The sequence below is a fragment of the Dromiciops gliroides genome, chromosome 2 (assembly GCF_019393635.1).
Source record: "Dromiciops gliroides isolate mDroGli1 chromosome 2, mDroGli1.pri, whole genome shotgun sequence".
In the NCBI taxonomy this organism is placed as follows: Eukaryota; Metazoa; Chordata; class Mammalia; order Microbiotheria; family Microbiotheriidae; genus Dromiciops; species Dromiciops gliroides.
Window position 1 is genome coordinate 297,650,745 of NC_057862.1, and position 20,215 is coordinate 297,670,959.

The following is a 20,215-nucleotide window of genomic DNA, read 5'->3' on the forward strand; positions in this document are numbered from 1 at the left end:
TGATAAATGTTCAGAAAAGGATCACAAATTTGAAATGGAAAGGGTCTTCAAGATCATTTAGCTTAAAACGCTCATTTCACAGAAGAGGAATCTTAGTCCCAAAGATTGAGTGATTTGCTCATGGTCACACAAATAGAATGAAGCAGAAGTGGAATTTATACCATGTCTTCTGACTCTGAAAACAACTCTTCCTCCTATGATGTGCTGATGCTAAGTGAATGTTGAGAGTGAGATAGACATAGACATAGACATAGACATAGACATAGACATAGATATAGATATAAAATACACATATAGATTATGGATATATGCATATATGCATTGTGTATGTGTGTATATGTGTATGTATGTATGTATATCTAAGGGTGTGCTAGAGCCAGCTCCCAACTGATTGTTAAATTTTCAGTGTGACCATTTATACATGGAAAATCTGCAACTACTACAAACTGGTGTTTGATTTATTGTTTTACTGATTGCTTAGACTTAATAAAGGGATGGGGAAATGTTAATAATGCAGATTAAGCTTAAAAGCATGTTATGCAAATTTTTTTGGTAAGCCAATTCTTAAACACCCTTGAATTTATCCCACTATACTTTCCCTTATTATCTTTCTCTCAGTATAACATCATGTACAAAGGCAGAATCAGCCTTGTGTGTGACAGTTTACACATGCCAATTTTCTGAATTTGAAAATGGACTTTAAAAAGCAATGATCACAGGGGGCAGCTAGGTGGCGCAGTGGATAGAGCACTGGCCCTGAATTCAGGAGGACCTGAGTTCAAATCTGGCCTCAGACACTTACTAGCTGTGTGACCCTGGGCAAGTCACTTAATCCTCATGGCCCCACCAAAAAAAAAAATATATATATATGTATTATGTATATGTATATATATTTGTATATGTATTGTGTATATAAAAATATATATGTATATGAGAAAAAGCAATGATCACACAGTAATGAACAGGACATGGGGAGAGATGTTGTCACTTGTAAGGATGGGAGAAGGCGAATGAAGAGGGTAGAGGATCAGCACCAATTTGGAGGCCTGTTCCCAGGAACCAGCATTGCTCAGTTTAATAATAAAGAAAAGGCATTCTCTAGACATTTCTTCATTCATGGGAAATTGGCCAGTTGGCTCCAATGCACACAAAATAGACATAATACCACAGTACACATGTTTGAGAATTAGATGTGAAGTACTTCAATTTCATTAGATTTCTGTTTTGTTGCATCACTGACTGAAATGTAGCCCATTGTAAAAGCTGTTTCTGAAAACACAGGATATACAGCCCTACTTTATCATTAAGTGTGATTCAAAATGAGAATTCTTCTTCCAGGATAGTAATGACTTTCACAAAGATTGGTGGCAGCTCAGTGTCCCATAAGAATAGGGAGTCAGATTTAGTCAGGGGACTGGAATTTTAATCCTGGTTCTGCAACTTATAACCTATTATAACTTTGGGCAAATCGTTTAATCTCTCTGGGCTTTATCCACTGCACCACCTAGCTGCCCCCCCCCCCCGGAGATTCAGAGTGAGAGTGGCCAGAATGTTGAAGGGATGTCACATGAGGATTGGCTGAAGGAAGTGGGAATGTCCAGCCTGGAAAAGACATAGTAAGGACATCATGGTTTTTAGCTATCTGAAGGACTATCATACTGAAAAGGAATTAAACTTTTCTGCTCAGTTTCAGAGGGAAGGACCAAGAATGATGGATAGCCATTGCAAAAATGTAGATTTCATTTTGAAGAGAAATCATTCTAATAATTAGAGCTGTCCAAAAATGAAAAGTTATCTCTCATGAGTGGGCTCCCCTTCAATGAAGGTCTTCAAGAGAAGGCTAAATGTCATAGATGTTGGGGATTCCTGTTCAGGTTTGATTACATATTACTCCCCCCACTCCTCCTCCTTCATGCCTGCCCCATTAGCAAAATAGGCCCACTTGCTCTTCCCTTTACATGGTATTCCATCTCCTCTCTCTTTGCCTTTGTATGTGCTGTCCCCTTGGCTGGGATGCTCTCCCTTTCTGCCTCTCTTCTGAAATCCCTAGTTCCCTTTTGAGGTTCATCTTCATCTCAAGGACCACCTCCTTCAAGTGGCCTTTTCCCAGTTGTCAATGCCCACCCCATCTATTACTTTGACCTTATCTTGTATAGATCTGATATTTACTTATCTATGTACACCCTACACATAAAGAGTAAGAGGATGGGGACCACACCACTTTAATTATAAATTACCAGTGTTGTCCCCTTCTCTTTCTTCTGCCCTTTCTTTAGATTTTCTACATATTGCCAATAAAATCCAGTAGGTAAAGATAGAAAAAAAAGATCCATTCAAAATAACTAGAGAATGTATAAAATATTTGGTAGTCTACTTACCAATATACACATAAGAATTATATGAATACAACCAAAAAGGACTCTTTATAGAAATAAAGGAAGACAAATAATTGAGAGCTGTATGTTGCTTATGGCTGAATTGTGCTAATATAATAAAAATAATTATTTTTTCCAAATTACAGATTTATTACCATACTAAACTACCAAAAGTTTCCATTAAATATTTGGTAATCTACCTACCAACATATACATAGGAATTATATGAATACAACTAAAAAACACTCTATAGAAATAAAGGAAGACATAATTGAGAGATGTATGTTGCTTATGGTTGGGTTGTGCTAATATAATAAAAATGATTATACTTTCCAAATTACAGATTTATTACCATACTAAACTACCAAAAGTTTCTTTTGTAGAATTAGAAAAAACTAATAACAAAAATTCATGTAGAGGAACATAATATAGTCATGAGTTAAAAGGAAAATAATTTTTAAAATTGGGAAGAAAGGGGATTCAGCAATACCAGATCTCAACCTATACTACAAAGTAGTAATCATCAAAAAATATTTGGTGCTTATTTTTAAAAAGAGAAGTTGATCAAATTAGGTAAATAAGACCAAGAAGCAGATGAACCTAGAAATACATTATTTGATAAAATGAAAGAGCAGCAGTAAAGGAAAGCACTCCCTATTTGACAAAAACTGCTGAGGAAAAACTGGAAAGCAGTCTGGTAGGAATTTCATTTATCCCACTAGCTCACACCATTTAACACAATAAGCTCCAAATGAATCCATGATCTAGATACAAAAGATCATATCATAAACAAATTAGAGAAGTAAATAAAGAGATGACATTCACAATTATGTAAAAGGAAAGAGTTCTTGACCAAACAAGGGAGAGATTTACTAAAGATAAAATGGAAATTTGTGATTATATAAAATTGGAAAATTTTTACAAAAATAAAATAAAATTTTTTTGCAAAATCAAAATCAACAAAATATAGTTAGTAGGGAAATGATTATTTAACTTCTGGGGAAAATATTTAACTTACCAATTAACTGAGGGAAATAATGTTTGCCCCAAATTCATTTGGTAAAAATATCTAAGATATATAAGGAACTGATACAAATATATAAAAACAAAGGCCAATTCCCAACAAATAAATAGTCTGAGACAGTTTTCAATAGGGAAAAGCAGAAGTCACAGCCAACTACATAAAAATGATGCTCCAATTCACTAATAAGAAAACTACAAATTAAATTAACTTGATGTTCTACCTCACAGCCATCAGCTTGGCAAAGATGACAAAAATAATGATTGTTATAGTAGTAGTTGTAGAAATATGGGCACCCTAGTTGCATTGCTGTTGGATCTGTAAATTGGTTCAACATTCTGGAAAGCAGTTTGGAACTATACTCAAATAGTATCTAAACTGTTTATACTCTTTAACCCAACAATATCACTAATAGGCATATACTTTTAAGAGTTCAAAGACAGAGGGGAAAAAACATACATACAAAAATATCCAAAATAGGACTTTTATGGTTGCAAAGGACAGGAAATAAAATAGGTGCCCATCAACTGGGAAATGTCTAAACAGGTTTTGTCATATGAATGTAAGACAATATTATTGCACTTTATTAAATAATGGAAAAAGGTGTATTCAGAGAAACCTGCAAAGACATAAATAAACTGTGGGGAGCTAAATAAGTAGAACTATGAGAATAATGCATACAGTAGCTGACATAATGAAAATGAAAACAACTCTGAATGACAAGAACTCTGATCAATACAATGAACAATCATGACTTCAGAAGATAATGATAAAAATATATTTTTCACCTTTTGGTAGAAAGGTAATAGGCTAGAAGTGCAGACTGAGGCATACATTTGCAGACATTGCCACTGGGTGAATTTGCTTGGCTTGACTATACTTGTTATAAGGGAGAGTTTTTATTTGAGGGGAGGAGGAGATAAGTCATGACAAGGAGTAGGTTGTGACATTTGATGCCAAAAACAAAAAAGAATTAACAGAAGAGAGCAAAAGGAAGTTCAGATGTGTGTTTTTGTTACTATAGTGTTAAATTTAAAATGCATCTTTAAAAAATATTTGTAAGAATAGGGGATAGCTAGGTGGCGCAATGTATAGAGCACTGGCCCTGGATTCAGGAGGGCCTGAGTTCAAATCCAACTTTAGACACTTGACACTTACTAGCTGTGTGACCCTGGGCAAGTCACTTAATCCTCATTGCCCCGCAAAAAAAAAAAAAATTAAATATACATAAGAATTCACAATTTCTTAAATAACCCTCCTTCTCTTTTCTTATTTGTATATTGAAACACCCATTTGTTAGTGTTTAAGTTCATAATTTTAAAAAATTTAAAGCAAAATGGGACAGCTAGGTGGTGCAGTGGATAGAGCACCGGCCCTGGAGTCAGGAGGACCTGAGCTCAAATCCAGCCTCAGACACTTAATACTTACTAGCTGTGTGACCCTGGGCAAGTCACTTACCTCCAATTGCCATACACACACACAAATTAAAGCAAAAAAAAAAAAAAAGAGCCCATGAGATAGACAATGTAAGTATTATTATTCCAATGTACAGATGAGGAAACAGATTTTGAAGTACAATGACTTTTGCCCATAGTCATATAGTGAGTAAATGTCAGTCAGTATTCAAACTCAGGTTTCTTTACTCCATGTCTAGTGTGTTTTTCCACTATATCATACTGACTCACTTGTTAGCACCCTTTCCTCTAAAAGCAGTATCCATGACAACCCCTTTGATTGGGATTGAGAACCTTTGCCAAGTCTTTCAACAGATGCTGCTGTTTCCACATCCTGACTGACACAGTGAAGACATGCTATTAGGCCTATTGCGCAAAGTTGGCCTTAATTTTCTCATCAGAGACAAATCAAGACGGGTACTCGGAACAAACAACAGTGTTTTTACTGGACGTATTCACTCATCCATCCTGAAAGAGTTTCTTGGGGGAAAAATGGGCCAGCTTCAGCCTCACTTTATATTCTTAAAGTACGGTTCAGATTATTGAACATATCCCAGTGGCTTTCTGAAAGATTCAGCAAGTGCCTTCCAGGGGCTGAAGCTTCTTTTCTCTGGGTTTTGATTTTTAATCTTGTCCCTTCACAGAGCAAAGAGATGTTGTGACATAAAACAACTGGGACAAATGGAAATTCCTTGGTCCTGTCTCTAGGTGTTTCTCCTACTTGGTGACAGTCCGGTTACACAGTTACCCTATCTTCTCTGGAGGCCAATTGGCAAGAATGGAAAGGATAAGAGGACTGAAGACAGGTGTTGCCACGATCATAGAAGTAGCTTAGTTTAGTTGTGAAACAAGGCAGGGAACAGCTGCTGCCCATACTATATCAAGAGCACCAGCTTTTTCTCTCACTTAAAAAACAAACAAACCCCCAAAACAGCCACAAGTGGCAGTTAAAAGTGGGGAGAATTTAGACATCTAGATAGGTAATTGACAGGTCAGTCTTTTAACTGTTATTGCAAAATAGGCAGAGGAAGAGACAGAAAGCCTGGTGAGACTACTATGATGGAGCTTCATAAATTGATTTCTGTTTGACTTTGTTTTCCGCTATGTTGTGTTTTCCCCTGGAGAACTCTTGGGTGCCTATCTGTCCTACAAATTTCCTCAAGCCTCGGACATAGAAGATAAAGAAAGATGTAGCAATGATGGCACTATCTAGGACAAGATTTTCTGACCACTTCCTTAAATGTTTCGGATGAGACTGAATTCAAGGTTATGAACCCAAGCGGTCAAAGATTACAGAACACTAATATTAGGCTTGGATTTCATGCTTCCAGTGCCTTCCTGAACCACTGATATACCAGTTTCTCTATCTATAAACAAAAAGTTCTTGAGTTGTTAAAAATGAAAGGGATTCCAAAATTTTTTTAAAGACATGTTTTCCCTGTAGGAAAAATTTCAACAAAAAAGCCTTTAATACCTAGTTCTTAACATGAAAATAACAACTATGACTTTAACAATGAACATTCACCACAATGATAAAAAAATAAAACTTGTAAAAAATTTAAAAATCATTGAAGGAATTGAAGGTATCACAAAGAAATTTATGGAGGAAAGAATTAAAAGGATGAGCAATATCACAATAGCCTTAAAATCAATAAAAACAACCAACAGAAGATTTACTGCAATGGAAACAAAAACATTGACAATGGGGGAGGGGTGGGAGCAGGGAAGGTCAGGAAATTATTCAATTCATAGAGTTTTATTTGCAATAACTAAAACTTGAAAACAGCAATGCAATGATTTGGGGGAAAGGGGTGGTAGTCTGGATCTGTAATTTCTTCCACGTTGGGGAACTCCCAGATGAGGTTCTAGTCCAGTGTGGAAACTTTTTCAATTAATGCCAAAGGTAACTCATAGTCTTAGATCAAGGCCTGAGCATGGTTACATAGATAATATGTCAGAGACTGGAAGATCTTGGTTCATATCCTAACTCCATTCTGAATAAATTATGACATGTGTGGGGACCAATTTTTAATTGGGGAGTGTTAGCTAAGCGGCTCACCGCAATATTGGGGCAAGGAAGGAGACCGGCAGCCTCCCTCAAAACAGAACAGGATTTATTTTAACAAGAATGAACTTTAAAAAAAACCACAAACAGGATCAGTAGGATCAAGGGAAAGGAAATAAAATGGGGAAAGGGAAATTATACAACCTGAAAAAATACCACTACCAGGAAATCAGCTGAGAATACACAGCCCCGCTCCTATCGCCTTCCCACTTCCAGCTAGAATGGTGACTTCTCCCCGTTCTCCAAAACTCCACACAGCCCCCAACCAATTGTCTGGCCGCTCTGACAGTCACATGACTGCCCTCACTAGACTTCCAATCATTTTAATTTTGCCAAGCCCATGTTGGCATCTGCGAGTGGTGATGATGTGAGATGCCAGCGCCATGGCAATGGCTACAACCAGTGGGTGGAGCACCGTGTGGTTTGTGGAGCCCCAGGCCAGTGCACACCAAGGCATAAAAACTTCAAATAACAATTAATTCTTTACACATATTAATGTGATTGAGTAGTATAGTAGTGTCAAAATATTAACATGAAGAATATGGAAAGACTGGATATTCTACAATGATCATAAAAAACCAAACAAACATGTACATATTTAAAAAGCCAATAGTAGGGGCAGCTAGTTGGGGCAGTGGATAAAGCACCAGCCCTGGATTCAGCAGGACCTGAGTTCAAATCCGACCCCAGACACTTGACACTACTAATTGTGTGAACTTGGGCAAGTCATTTAACCCTCATTGCACTGCAAAAAACTTTTTTTTTAATTTTTTTTTAATCCAGTAATGGAAATTGAAGGGACAGGAAGCAAACACATTAATTTGATTAATTTGTTTCTGGTTTGTTAAAATAGGACATAACATTTAATATATTATTACTTATTTTTCACATTTTCTTGATCATTTGTTTTCATTTGGTAGTTATTAATTTAACTTGAGGAAACCCTACTGGGCAAACAGGGGGGTAGGGCATTGCACCACTCCCTGCTCTGTATCCACAGAGGTGGTTTGGACAAGGTTCAGTCCCTTCTAAGGGAGTCTGTCTTCTAATGAGAGGGGTTAGGCTTCCTTTTCATACATTCTACAGCTCATTAAACTCCTGTTCCAAAGATGATTTCACTTTTAGCTTAGGTTATGGCTCCCATCCAGGGTTTCTCCAAAAAGCAGAAATAAAACGGGTACTCCATGTACAATATGAATCAGATATGGGACAGGTAACTTACTTCTCCACACAAAAGAAATGCTAATCTTAAAAGTCTTGGGGCAGCTAGGTGGCGCAGTGGATAGAGCACTGGTCCTGGATTCAGGAGGACCTGAGTTCAAATCCGGCCTCAGACACTTAACACTTACTAGCTATGTGACCCTGGGCAAGTCACTTAACCCCAATTGCCTCACCCAAATAAATAAATGAATGAATGAATGAATGAATGAATGAATAAACAAAAGTCTCAGTGCATATTAACAGAATGTCTTAAAACAAGATTCATTACCTTAACTTAGGTCCACAGTGACAATCTATTGCTATGCTTGATACTTAAATCCCATGAGAACATCAAACAGTTGAAAGGATTACTCTTTAGGCATTTTGCATTTCACCTCAGCTCCTTACTGTCTGACTAACTCATAGTAGATGTCTGCTGGTAAAATAGCCAGCCAGGTTTGGGGTTTTCAGTGGCCATCTTCAGAAGCTTTTCAGGCTACTGGTCAGCTCCAACACAATGAGACTTAAGGCCTTCAGAGTTTGCAAACTCACGCTGTTGTCTCCAAACAAGTCAAACCCACCCTAAGAATGATTTTCAATCACACACTTAGGAAATAAAACACAAAGAGGCATAGGAAGCCAGGACCCAAGCCCAAGCTCACCAGTTGAGTCCATCAGCAGAGTGGCAGTGGGGTAGGGAGAAAGATAGCTACCCATCTCCCCAACCTTTTCATGATGAATCTATAGGAAGAGCATACTGCCACATGGGAAAATCAAAACAAGGGACTGAACCCAGAACTCTCTCTTCTTTTAACTCACACAGTTCCTACATTTCATCACTCTTAAGGGGCTAAGAGAGGGCAACTGAGGGCTTGCCGTGTCATTAAAAAGGTAATTCGTTTTGACCCCAACATAGCAGGAAACAGACACCAGAGATTCTATCTGCTCTATCAGAAATGGGAAGAGCAATTGCACATATGTTCCACGGAATGGCCCCTGATGCACTGTTTACTTTTTAAAATTTTTAAGCAGACACAGAAATTCACAAAGTACAGTACTCTAGGGGTTATTAAGCATGGGGAAAAGCAGGACTGACAGACTTATCAGGTACTGAGGACAGTCACAATATTACTGAGGAAGAGGGGGACCATCAATTAGTAAGTATTTACTATGTATCTGCTTTGTACCAAGCTCCATGCTTGGGAGAGGGAAGACAAAGATAAAATAGTCCCTGCCCGCCAGGAGCTGACATTCTATATGTAGAATTCAAGTTCATGTACTATGGGGAGGCTGAGGAGGTATCAACTGATTAAGCAACAAAGATGGGGTATTTGTGCAAGCTATGTCATATCTCAAAATCTATCTAGAAGGGGATCAACCTGAGTTTGTTGTCAAAAATGTCCAAACACACCAACCAGTCTCAGTGGAAGTCAAGGGATAAACTTTGCCCAGTATTTCATAGGCTTTGAGTCATTCTTTTTTTTTTTTTAATGGGGAAATCAGGGTTAAGTGACTTGCCCAGGGTCACACAGCTAGTAAGTGTCAAGTGTCTGAGGCAGGATTTGAACTCAGGTCCTCCTGAATCCAGGGTTGATACTTTATCCACTGTGCCCCCTACTTTAAGTCATTTTTTTTTAAAGTGAGGCAACTGGGGTCAAGTGACTTGCCCAGGGTCACACAGCTAGTAAGTGTTAAGTGTTTGAGGCTGGATTCAAACTCAGGTACTCCTGACTCCAGGGCCAGTGCTCTATCCACTGTGCCACCTAGCTGCCCCTAAGTCATTCTTAATGAGCAAATACCACCCACAGCCATCATTTATTCTCTGTATTGACAGTGAAGCTTAGACCATTTCAGGCTACACAATAATAATAACTGACTTTTAAATAGCATTTTAATATTTGGAGAGCACTTTACTTACATTACTTTATGTGATCTTTACAATAACCCTGTAAGATAGAAGATATTAGCCCCATTTTACAGATAAAAAACCTCACTCTCAGAGAAATTAAATTAATTTACTTAGGGTTACAAAATTAATAAGGGTCAGAGAGTAGAGCAGGATGTTATTTTGGCATTGATAGTTTTTAAAAGATGAGATAGTAATCTTTCAGATCACTCCAAGATGATTTTTTGATGCTTTCTTACTATTTCTCAGGGGGGGAATGATTGGGGGGGGGGAGTTAGTCTGCTTACGTGTAATAATCCAAAAAAAAAAAAAGGTTAATTTGAAATGAAACACTGTAATTAGAATAACCAATCTTGGCTCCAGAGAAGAGATGAGGTGATGCATCTTTTTTTCTTTCCTTGGAGAAGTGGAGGACTATGGGTATAGAATGTTGCACACAATATTAGACAGTGGTTGGCTTTAATTACTATTTTTCTTTGATTCAAAGGAAGTTTCCACTAGATGGAAAATATAAGGGGGTATTACATTTGAAAACGCTGGATGTAAAAACAAAAGGTACCAATAAATTAAAAAAAAAAAGACAAGGTTAGACTGTGTCCAGTGTCCTGTTTCAAAAGGTAGCAGTGGACTTGGAATGAGTAAATCTGGGTTCAAATCTTGGCTCCAACACATGCTTTCTGTATGACCCTAGCCAATCATTTCACCTTCCTAGGCTTGTTTCCCCAACTTCAAAATAGGGCTAACAACACTTGCACTTCCTAGCTCACAGGATTATTATAGGGAAAGTCCTTTATAAACTTTAAAGCACTCTATAAATGTTTTTATTTTAATTTTCTTTTAATTTAATTTTAAAATAATGTTTTTCATTTCACCACTTTGGATATAGTAACAAGATGTTACCTTCCCTCAAATTAATGGATCTTAACAAGATATTTTACTCACCTCTCTCCTTGGTAATGTCAGATAAAAAGGATGTTCCTATAACTCTTTCTGCTCTTTCTTAAAATACAGATACTAGAATGATAAAGAATTTCAAAAGCCCTCAGTGCTCTGGAAAAAGCCTAAGCAAGCAGGTGGAACTCATTTCCCACCATGACTCAGTCCAAACTCTCCCCTTAAAAGACAGTCCAGGGGCAGCACTGGCCCTGGAGTCAGGAGTACCTGAGTTCAAATCTGGCCTCAGACACTTAACATTTACTAGCTGTGTGACCCTAGGCAAGTCACTTAACCCCAACTGCCTCACTTTAAAAAAAAAAAAAAGACAGTCCAGCAGGGCAGCTAGGTGGTACAGTGGATAGAGCACCGGCCCTGGATTCAGGAGGACCTGAGTTCAAATTTGGCTTCAGACACTTAACACCTAACTAGCTGTGTGACCCTGGGCAAGTCAATTAACCCCAATTGCCTCACCCCCCCCCAAAAAAAAAGACAGCCCAGAGAATGAAGACCATAAAATGAAAATCTTTGCTGAGATATTCTAGGGTTATGTTTCAACTGTTTTCCCAGTGAGAAATTGTGAACATCTTCCTTTGACAAGGAACTATATAATAACAGCCGGCATTGATATAGATCTTTAAGGTTTACAAAGTAGTTTACACACATCTCATTTGATCCCCAAAGCAACCCCAGAAAGTAGGTTTTATCATTATTCCCATTTTACAGATGAGGAAAGGAAGTCTGAGAGAGGTCAGGTGACTTGCCAAGATTTAAACTCGTATCTTCTTGACTCCAAGTCCAGCATTTTATCCACTGTAGTTCCTAGCTGATTCCCACCTGTAACAGGGTCCCGCCTCCTGGTTTACTGCTACTGACTGAAAGGCAGCACCCAGCGTAGAGTTAAGCATAGAGTACTCATACAATAAATATTTGTGAGATTAAATGGAATACACACAAGATCTGAGCTAAAAGATGGTACCCCTTCCAAAAAGAAAGACTAAATAATATAATTTTTCTTCCCTTCACATCATTTCCCAATCCCATTGCCCATCCTTTCTGTTAGTTGACCAGATACTGTTTTCTTCCTACCCTGAACGAGACATTAGGTCACACTTCAAATATGTTCTTCCAGATTAAATGCCTTTCTGTGGAATCGTCTGCTACCAAGATTTATGAAGGGAAATGTGTCAAAAAAAAAAAAGCAAAATATAGAGCATTAAGGTGGAATGAAAGACCCTAAAATGAATTCTCTACCTCCTCTCCATCTACACATATCCACTCTAGGAAGGGCTTCTCCAATTAGCCTTTTCCCTGATTCACTTCATTTCTTTAGTACTTCAAGAATATATGATTTTTCCCAATCCCTCCATACCCATGTTGACCAAGAGCCCTCATGGTCCCCTGTAACTCAAAATACTATGTCCTTCTAAACCTATCTAGGATTTGTTCTATTTGTTCACTTGGTATAATCGTGCTTTTCTTCACCAGAAAAAAGCCAGGGTGATTACCAACTCAACTTTCCACAAGACTAGTATCTCTTCCCTGGAATCTCTCAGTGCAGGGTTGGCTCTTCACAAATGTTCATTTAGATGTGTGAGTTGATCCCACTGGCACATCTTAGAAACTATGACAAACCTTTAGCCAATCAAGGATTGCCATCCCACACCTGGAGGCTTGACTTCTGTCTACAATGTCTCTAAGAAGTAATGGCATCCTTGTCAGCCTTCAGTAGGGACGAAAGGAACCTGACACACCTATGCAATACTGTGGTTCAACAAGAGAACAAAAAGAAGAACAATGGGTAAATGTAGTTGACCCCTGATCAAATAAAATAAAATATCATAACCCTCAAATCACTGAAACATACCCCATTCATTATGTCTATCTATTATGGGCAAGGGATACAAAGATGGAAAATGTCCTGAGGCAACATGGAAAGTACTTTGGAGTCAAAGGATCTGGGTTCAAATCCTGGCTCTGTCACTTATTACTTGACCTGGGATAAGTCAATTAACCCCTTTGGGCCTCACTTTCCTTATCTGTGAAATGAGAGGTCTGATCTCTAAGATTCCCATCCAGCCCTAAGTCTAAGATTCTGTGATCTTTTAAAGAACTCACAATCAAGTAGGGAGGCTGAGTCAAGAACACAAACAATTCTGACACAAGGCAGAATATTTGAAATAGTAGAAAACCACACAACATGATCAATAGACCAAATGAGATATATTTTTAAAAAGCATTAGAAGGGGCAGCTAGATGGCACAGTGGATAGAGCACCATCCCTGGAGTCAGGAGTACCTGAGTTCAAATCCAGCCTCAGACACTTAACACTAGCTGTGTGACCCTGGGCAAGTCACTTAACCCTGTTTGCCTCAGTTTTTCATTCATAAAATGATCTGGAGAAGGAAATGGCCAACCGCTCTAGTATCTCTGCCAAGAAAACCCCAAATGGGATCTAGAAGAGTCAGACATGACAGAAACAACTGAGCAGCAACAAAATAATAGCTAGCATTTATTTGTATATTATACAGTTTACGAAACAGCCCTTTTAGTACTCAGGGAATTTGTTTGTTCTACACTTGTTTGTGGAGAATACTGATCACTGCCCCACCCCTACTACCATTCAAGGGATTTTACAGATGTTCATTCATGGACAAATCCTGCTGTTTGTTCATAATATAAAATACCTGCAATAGTTGCCTGATTTCTTCCCAAAGTTTTCCCTTTTCCCAATGCTGCTTAAATTCTTATGATTAGTATGAGAGTCATAAAATATAAAAACTGGAAGGAGACAGAGATCATCTAGTCCGTGCCACCCATTTTACAGATGAGAAAACTGATGCCCAGAGAGGAAGTGATCATTTAAGACCAACACATTAAGCTTCTAGCTGAATTAGAACAAGGTCTCCTGAAAGTCATTGATGTCCTTTATTATTCTCTCATTTCAGTTGTGTTTGACTCTTCATGATCCTATTGGGGTTTTCTTGACAAAGAAACTGGAGTGGTTTACCATTTCCTTCTCCAACTCATTTTCCAGATGAAGAAACAAAGGCAGACAGGGTTAAGTGACTTGCTCAGGGTCACACAGATAGTGAGTGTCTGAGGCCAGATTTAAACCTAGGAAGATGAATCTGTGCCTCTGAGCTGCCCCTCACTGATATACTATTTCACCCTTAATAGCTACCAAGCTCTCCTACTGTTGGGAGGGCTTAAACTTCTTAGTTCTTTAGGACCCACTAAGACAGAGCAGCCCTTGAACTTGGAGGTCACAAGTTGTTCTTCAAATGATTGTTCTCTTCTTGTTCTCTGCTGGAAAAGGAAGAGGTAAAGGTTCCAATGAGCTGCAGAGACACCCAGCACTGGATTTAGAGTGAGAAAACATAGGTTCAAATCCCTACTCTTGCTAGTTTCTTATTGCCTATGTGACTTTAGGCAAGTAACTGAACCTCTCTAGGACTCACTTTCTTCACCTGTAAAATGGGAGACCTTTAAGATGGGCTTCTCAATCTGTGATCCTATGATCCCAGCTACCACCCCCTACTGGGGAAGGTAGGTGAATTTCCAGTTTTCCTCTAGTCTTCCAGGACCCAGCTGGGGCCAAGCAACCCTGGTACTAGGTGACCAGCACCAGCTTTATGGTGCACCTCAGAGTGGAGTGTACTTGGGCTCACAGTAGCCTTTAAGAAGGAACAGTCATCCAGAGCTGGTGGGGTGGAGATGGAAAGTGGGAGTTTGGAGGAGCACTAGGAAACAAGGAGAAAATTCTGTGTTAAGATACATGACAAATATTTTTTAATTGCCAATCCAGAATCGACAATTTCAAAGGGTCACACATATATTCCTTTCTAATCAAGAGTCAGTAGGATGGAGAGAACACCCTCAAAGCACCCCTTCATGGAGGTGAGAGGTCTACAGGTGTTGCACATTTAATGTGGTTTTGGAATTTTTCAATGTATTGGTTGTGCTGATTTCTCTTCTTTTTATTATTTTTTGTCATAAAAATACTATTTGTTATAGCATGACTCTCTGGAAGAGGAAAAGGAAGGGACTTTGGGGAAAATAATGATGATATAAAAAATAAAAGATATCAAAAAACATCATAGGGTTTTTTGAGTCAGTAGAACTTTAAAATAGTACTGAAATAGGATTCTAGACTCAAGTTCTAGACTCAACTCTACCACTAACCAGCTATCTGACTTTAGACATTATTTAATCTCCCCTAGCCTTGATTTCCCCAAATACAAACTGTAGTAGTTTCACTAAATTATTTTAAAGGTCCTTTCCAACTCTGTTTACAAATTCTATAATCCTCTCAAACATGCTGCAATAACGACTGGAAGGAACATCTGGCTTACAGGAAGCTCTGCCTTCCTCCCCTGATTCCAAAGCAGTCCTTGGGGTCCAGGTCCAACCCAGGTTGACCTATGAATCATGTTTCAAAAGACTTTGGAGGCACAGCCTTTTTTCTAGGTTGGTTCTCCAACTACCAGAACTACTTCTTCCCATCACCCTGCCCCCACCCCCCCCACTCCAAACCACAAACTCCATTATTTTGAACTTTGAAATTCTTCCGTCTAATCAAAATCCTCAGTTCTTCTGTTTCTCCCTCTGACTCACTCCTTTTAAACCCATTCATCTTCACCATGACCACCAGTCTTTCCATCCCTTCCTGTTTACAGAGACTGTCACCCCTACTCCTATCTCACTTTCCTCTATAGTCTTGACCCTGCAAATGATCAGAACAACTATATATAATATCCACCACCCAAATCCTACTGTCCTGTTCATTCTCTGCCAATCCTCAGCCCTGAATCACACCTTCCATGATCCATATTCTTCTCTGTCAGCTCCCATGGTACTGAAGAGCACTAGAGGGAGTTTTAGTGTCATGGTAATTGGGATCATTACAAATTTAGGTTAATGAATCTCAAATGAAGAGGCAGCTTGGCTCAGGTGATAGAGGCAAAGTCCTGGTATCAGGAAAACCTGGGTGCAAGTCATTCCTCTAACATACTAGCTGTGTGACCATGAGCAAGTTATTTAATAACTCAGTACACCCCACCACCACCTTGATGTGGCAAACCTCTAAGACTATAAGTGACAGAGGAGTTGCTAATCAGTAATAACAGAAGAGTTTTCTCCTATGAGAGTTCCCTTTACCATACCAATGAAATCACAAGTTCAGATTTTTAAAAAAATCTCAACTGGACCTTCATTGTTACAGAAATTGGAGGGGAGTGGGGTAAGGGAAAGGAAATACCATACACTTCTACTTTTTCAATTCAACATTTACTACATGCAAGACACTCAGTAGCTATTCCAAAATTTCTCAAGGGCCCAATTGCTTCCCCCTTACTCCTCTCTCAACATATGTCCTCTTTCTTTAAAGAGGAAATAAAAGCTATACACCATGAAGTCCCTTTTCTACTCAATTCCAAACCTCAGGGCCTCCCTATGTCTTCAGCTAGCCTCTCTTCTTTTACTCCAGTCTGTGAGCCTTTCTCCTAAGGCCTGATCTCTACTTCCATCTCATGCCTACCCAACTCTCCCAGGAACTTGCTCCATCAATCATTTCCTCCCTCATCTTGAATATCCCTTCATCTCTTGGCTCTATATTGCCCACAAACATGCTTAGGTCTATCTCATTCTTTAAAAAATGGCACTTACTTCTGCCATCCATTCAAGTTATCATCCAGTACCCTTTCACACCAAACTCCTAGATAGAATCCTCTATGTTGACTGCCTCCATCCACTTCCTCATCACTCCTCAGTCCCTTGCAGTGTGACTTTGGATCTCACCAACCAACAGAAACTGCTCTAGCCGAGGTTACCAATGGCTTCTTAACTGCTTAATGGCATAGCCTTTTAACAGTCCTCATCTTTCTTAACCTCTGAAGACTAAACACTGTCAATTAAACCCCTTCTCTTGACATCTCTCCTCCCTTCTCCTCTGTTATACTACTTTGTCTTGGCTCTCCTACTTGTTCGACCATAACTTCTCTGGTTTCTTTGTTGGGTCACCAATCAACCAGGCCAGGCTAGGCACTGAGCTAAGCACTTGGAATACAAAAAGAGGTGAAAGACAGTCCCTGGTCTTAAGGAGCTTACAATCTAATGGGGGAGATAACATGCGAACAAAAATATTCAAAGCAAGTGATATGCAGGATAAATAGGAAATAATTAGCAGAGGGAAGGCAATAGAATTAAGAGGAGTTGGGGAAGACTTCCATTCATCCCTCTCCTGTTTTCCAGGTCTCTGTCTTGGGATCAGTTCTCCTCTCTTCTCTTCTCTTCTCTTCTCTTCTCTTCTCTTCTCTTCTCTTCTCTTCTCTTCTCTTCTCTTCTCTTCTCTTCTCTTCTCTTCTCTTCTCTTCTCTTCTCTTCTCTTCTCTTCTCTTCTTTTCTTTTCTCTGTTTTCCAGGTCTCTGTCTTGGGCTCAGTTCTCCTCTCTTCTCTTCTCCTCTTCTCTTCTTTCTCTCTTGTGGAGATCCTTTCAGTTTCCATAGGTTCAAGTATAACCTCTATACAAAAGATGAAAAATCCACATATCTATCCCTAATCTCTCTTGAGTGCTGGCCATGTATAGTTGGCTATCTCCTCCTGGATGTCCAATGGGGCTCTCAAACTCAATGTATTCAAAATAGAATTCCTTCTCTTTCCCCCAAAAAAACCATCCCTCCTCCAAATTTTCTGGTTTCCTTAGAAGGCAGCCCCATCCTCATTGTCACAGTTCACAAACTCATCAATCTTTTCTTTCTCAACCCCCATATCCAATCTCTTGTGAAATCTTTTCAATTATATGCCCATAATATCTCTCAGATCCTTCCTCTTTTCACTTACACAATCACCACTCCAACTCAGTCCATTATCGCTACTAATCTCCAATCCACTCTTCACACAGTTGATAAAATAATGTTCCTAAAAAAGTTTTATCAGTCAGTCAAGGAACATTTATTAAGCACCTACTATGTGCTGGGCACATTATCCTCCCCCCCTTCCCCCCAAAAAATTCTTCAGTGGCTGTCCAATGCCTATAGAATAAAACATAAACTCTTTGGCCTGACATTTAAGGCCCTCCACAACTTGGCTCTCACCCACTTTTCTGGCCTTATTCGTGCTACTCCCTTTCATGAATTCCATGTTCCAGCCAAAATGAACTGCTAATTGTTCTTTCTGAACTCTATCTCCAACCTCCCTGCTTTCACATAAGCCATTTTCCCCATTCCTGAAATGTGCTTCCTATTTGTATCTGTTTTTCAAAACCCCATCTTCTTTCAGTAGTGAGAAGCTACCACCTCCTTCATGAAGCCTTCTCTGAGGCCCCTCCTAGACAGTGTTCTCTTTCCTCAGTTTTCTGTGTATTATCCTTCTTTGTGTAGGTGTTATATCCCCTAATATAATGTATGCTCCATGATGGTAGGAATCAGTTCAGTTGTGACTCTATCCCTAGTGCCCTTGATACAGTAGCTGCTTAAAAGAAATGTTATTGAACTTAATTGAACCTTCCTGTACCTTGAAGAAATATTAGAGACTCTGACCCCCCACCCTTATAAGCAATGAACTCAGAACTGTTAGAACTAGGAAGAAAAAAGTCTCTTAGAATCAAAGAAAGTGGAACTGTTTAAACAAGAAAAAACTTTAGATAATCTCTACATAAACTAGAAAATAATAAAATACTTTTATGATAAAAAAAGAAAAAACTTTAGAGACCATCTTGTCCAACCTCCTCATTCCATAAATGAGGAAATTAAAATCCCGGGGGGAAAAAGCAAGGAACTTGCCCAAGGTCACAGAGTGAGGCAGCTGTGACCTAATGGAAAGAGCACTGGATTTGCTCGGCACATAGTAGGCACGTACTTGTGGAAGTGAAATTTTTTTTTTGTTAAATTTGCACTCAAAATGTGTAGATTCTAGCCACGATTCTTCTAGATGTCCATTTCAACTAAAATTATAAATGTTGGATTTCCCAAAGCATAGGTTGTACCTTTGGGAATCCCTTTCCGCGCCTCAGTTTCCCCTACTGTAAAATGAGAGGATAGAAACAGATGACATCTGGGGGGCCCTTCCAGTTCCGATATGGTCTGTACCTCTTCCAGAGACGCAGACTTGCCATATCCTTTAGTCTCCCCACTACCCCTCTCGCTGGTGCTTACCAACTCATCTGCCCCAGTCCCTCAGACCACCCTCCCACAGCTGCAGGGGCACAGCCACACCCTCCGCGAGCTCCCTCCGCACAGCACTGGCCATCATCTCGGGGGCTGTAGTGCGGCAGAAAATGTGGGGTCCTGGTGGCCTTTGGGAACCGATCCCGAAGCCCTGGCGGCGGCCCCTCACCTGGCACAGCAGGTCGCGCACGTAGGCGGCGCAGACCGCGAAGGTGTCGGGCTCCAGGCGGCGGGTCACGGCCCAGTAACGGCGGCTCAGCGCGGCGTCCTGCTCGGCATCGCAGCAGCCGAAGGCCGAGTACTGCTCGCAGAAGGGCAGCGGGCGCGGCGGCCGGAACGGGGGCTTGAAGTCCAGGCACTGCGGGTGCGCGTGGCCCGGGCCGGCCCGCAGCGGGGCCAGAGCGATCGGCAGCAGCACTAGGCGGGCCAGCGCCGCCCTGCAGCCGGCCAGAGCCATGCGCGCGGTGCGGCCAGTCTGCCCCGCGCTACCCCCCTGCTCCTCGCTTCTGTCCCGCCTCCACTCCTTCCTTTTCTCTAGTTTCCCTCTAGTCCCCAACTTGGCGAGCCTCGAGCCTCGAGCTCCTCCGGCGCCTTCTCAGCTCCAGCTGTGCCCCCCTCCTCCCTTTAGGTCGCTTGCAGCCCCGCCCTGCGGGGAGGGTGAGGGGACCCAGGAGAGTCGGGACGTTCCTCCCACCCATCTCAGGACTCCCCCGCCCTGGCTGAGGGGGAGGAAAAGATGATTAGCTTTCTCCTTAACAACTTCTCCCCCCACCCCCAGCCCCGTAACTGGGCTTTTCCTTCCCGGAACCCCACGAGCCTGGGAGAATGTTTAAGGTCACTTCCAAGATCCCTCCAGCCCAAGTCTGTCTCTAATGAGCCTCTGGGGAGGCCTTGGGATTCCATCCACAGCAGGCAAAGTCGTTGGGCCCAGAAGTCTTTCCCGTGGTGTTCTCTCCCCAAACCACAAACCTTCATCAGATCCTGAAGGGAATTTTAATGTTCTTGCATAAGTCACTTCTCTCACTGTGCCTCACTAAAATCAAGGGGCTAGACTAGAGCAATAGTTCTTAGCCTGGAGTCCACAGACATACAATTC

At 40.4% G+C, this 20,215-nt stretch overlaps 1 protein-coding gene across 1 annotated transcript in view; it reads right to left on the reverse strand.

Moving 5' to 3' along the window:
• The window catches only part of HHIPL1 (HHIP like 1), a 90,569-nt gene extending 70,675 nt beyond the window's left edge, over positions 1 to 19,894 (reverse strand). Inside the window, exon 1 of the mRNA XM_043985987.1 lies at positions 19,289 to 19,894. Within this exon, the coding sequence (XP_043841922.1) occupies positions 19,289 to 19,576 (288 nt within the window). The 5' untranslated portion in view covers positions 19,577 to 19,894. The remainder of the gene's footprint in view (positions 1 to 19,288) is intronic.
• Between the last annotated feature and the right edge of the window lie 321 nt (positions 19,895 to 20,215).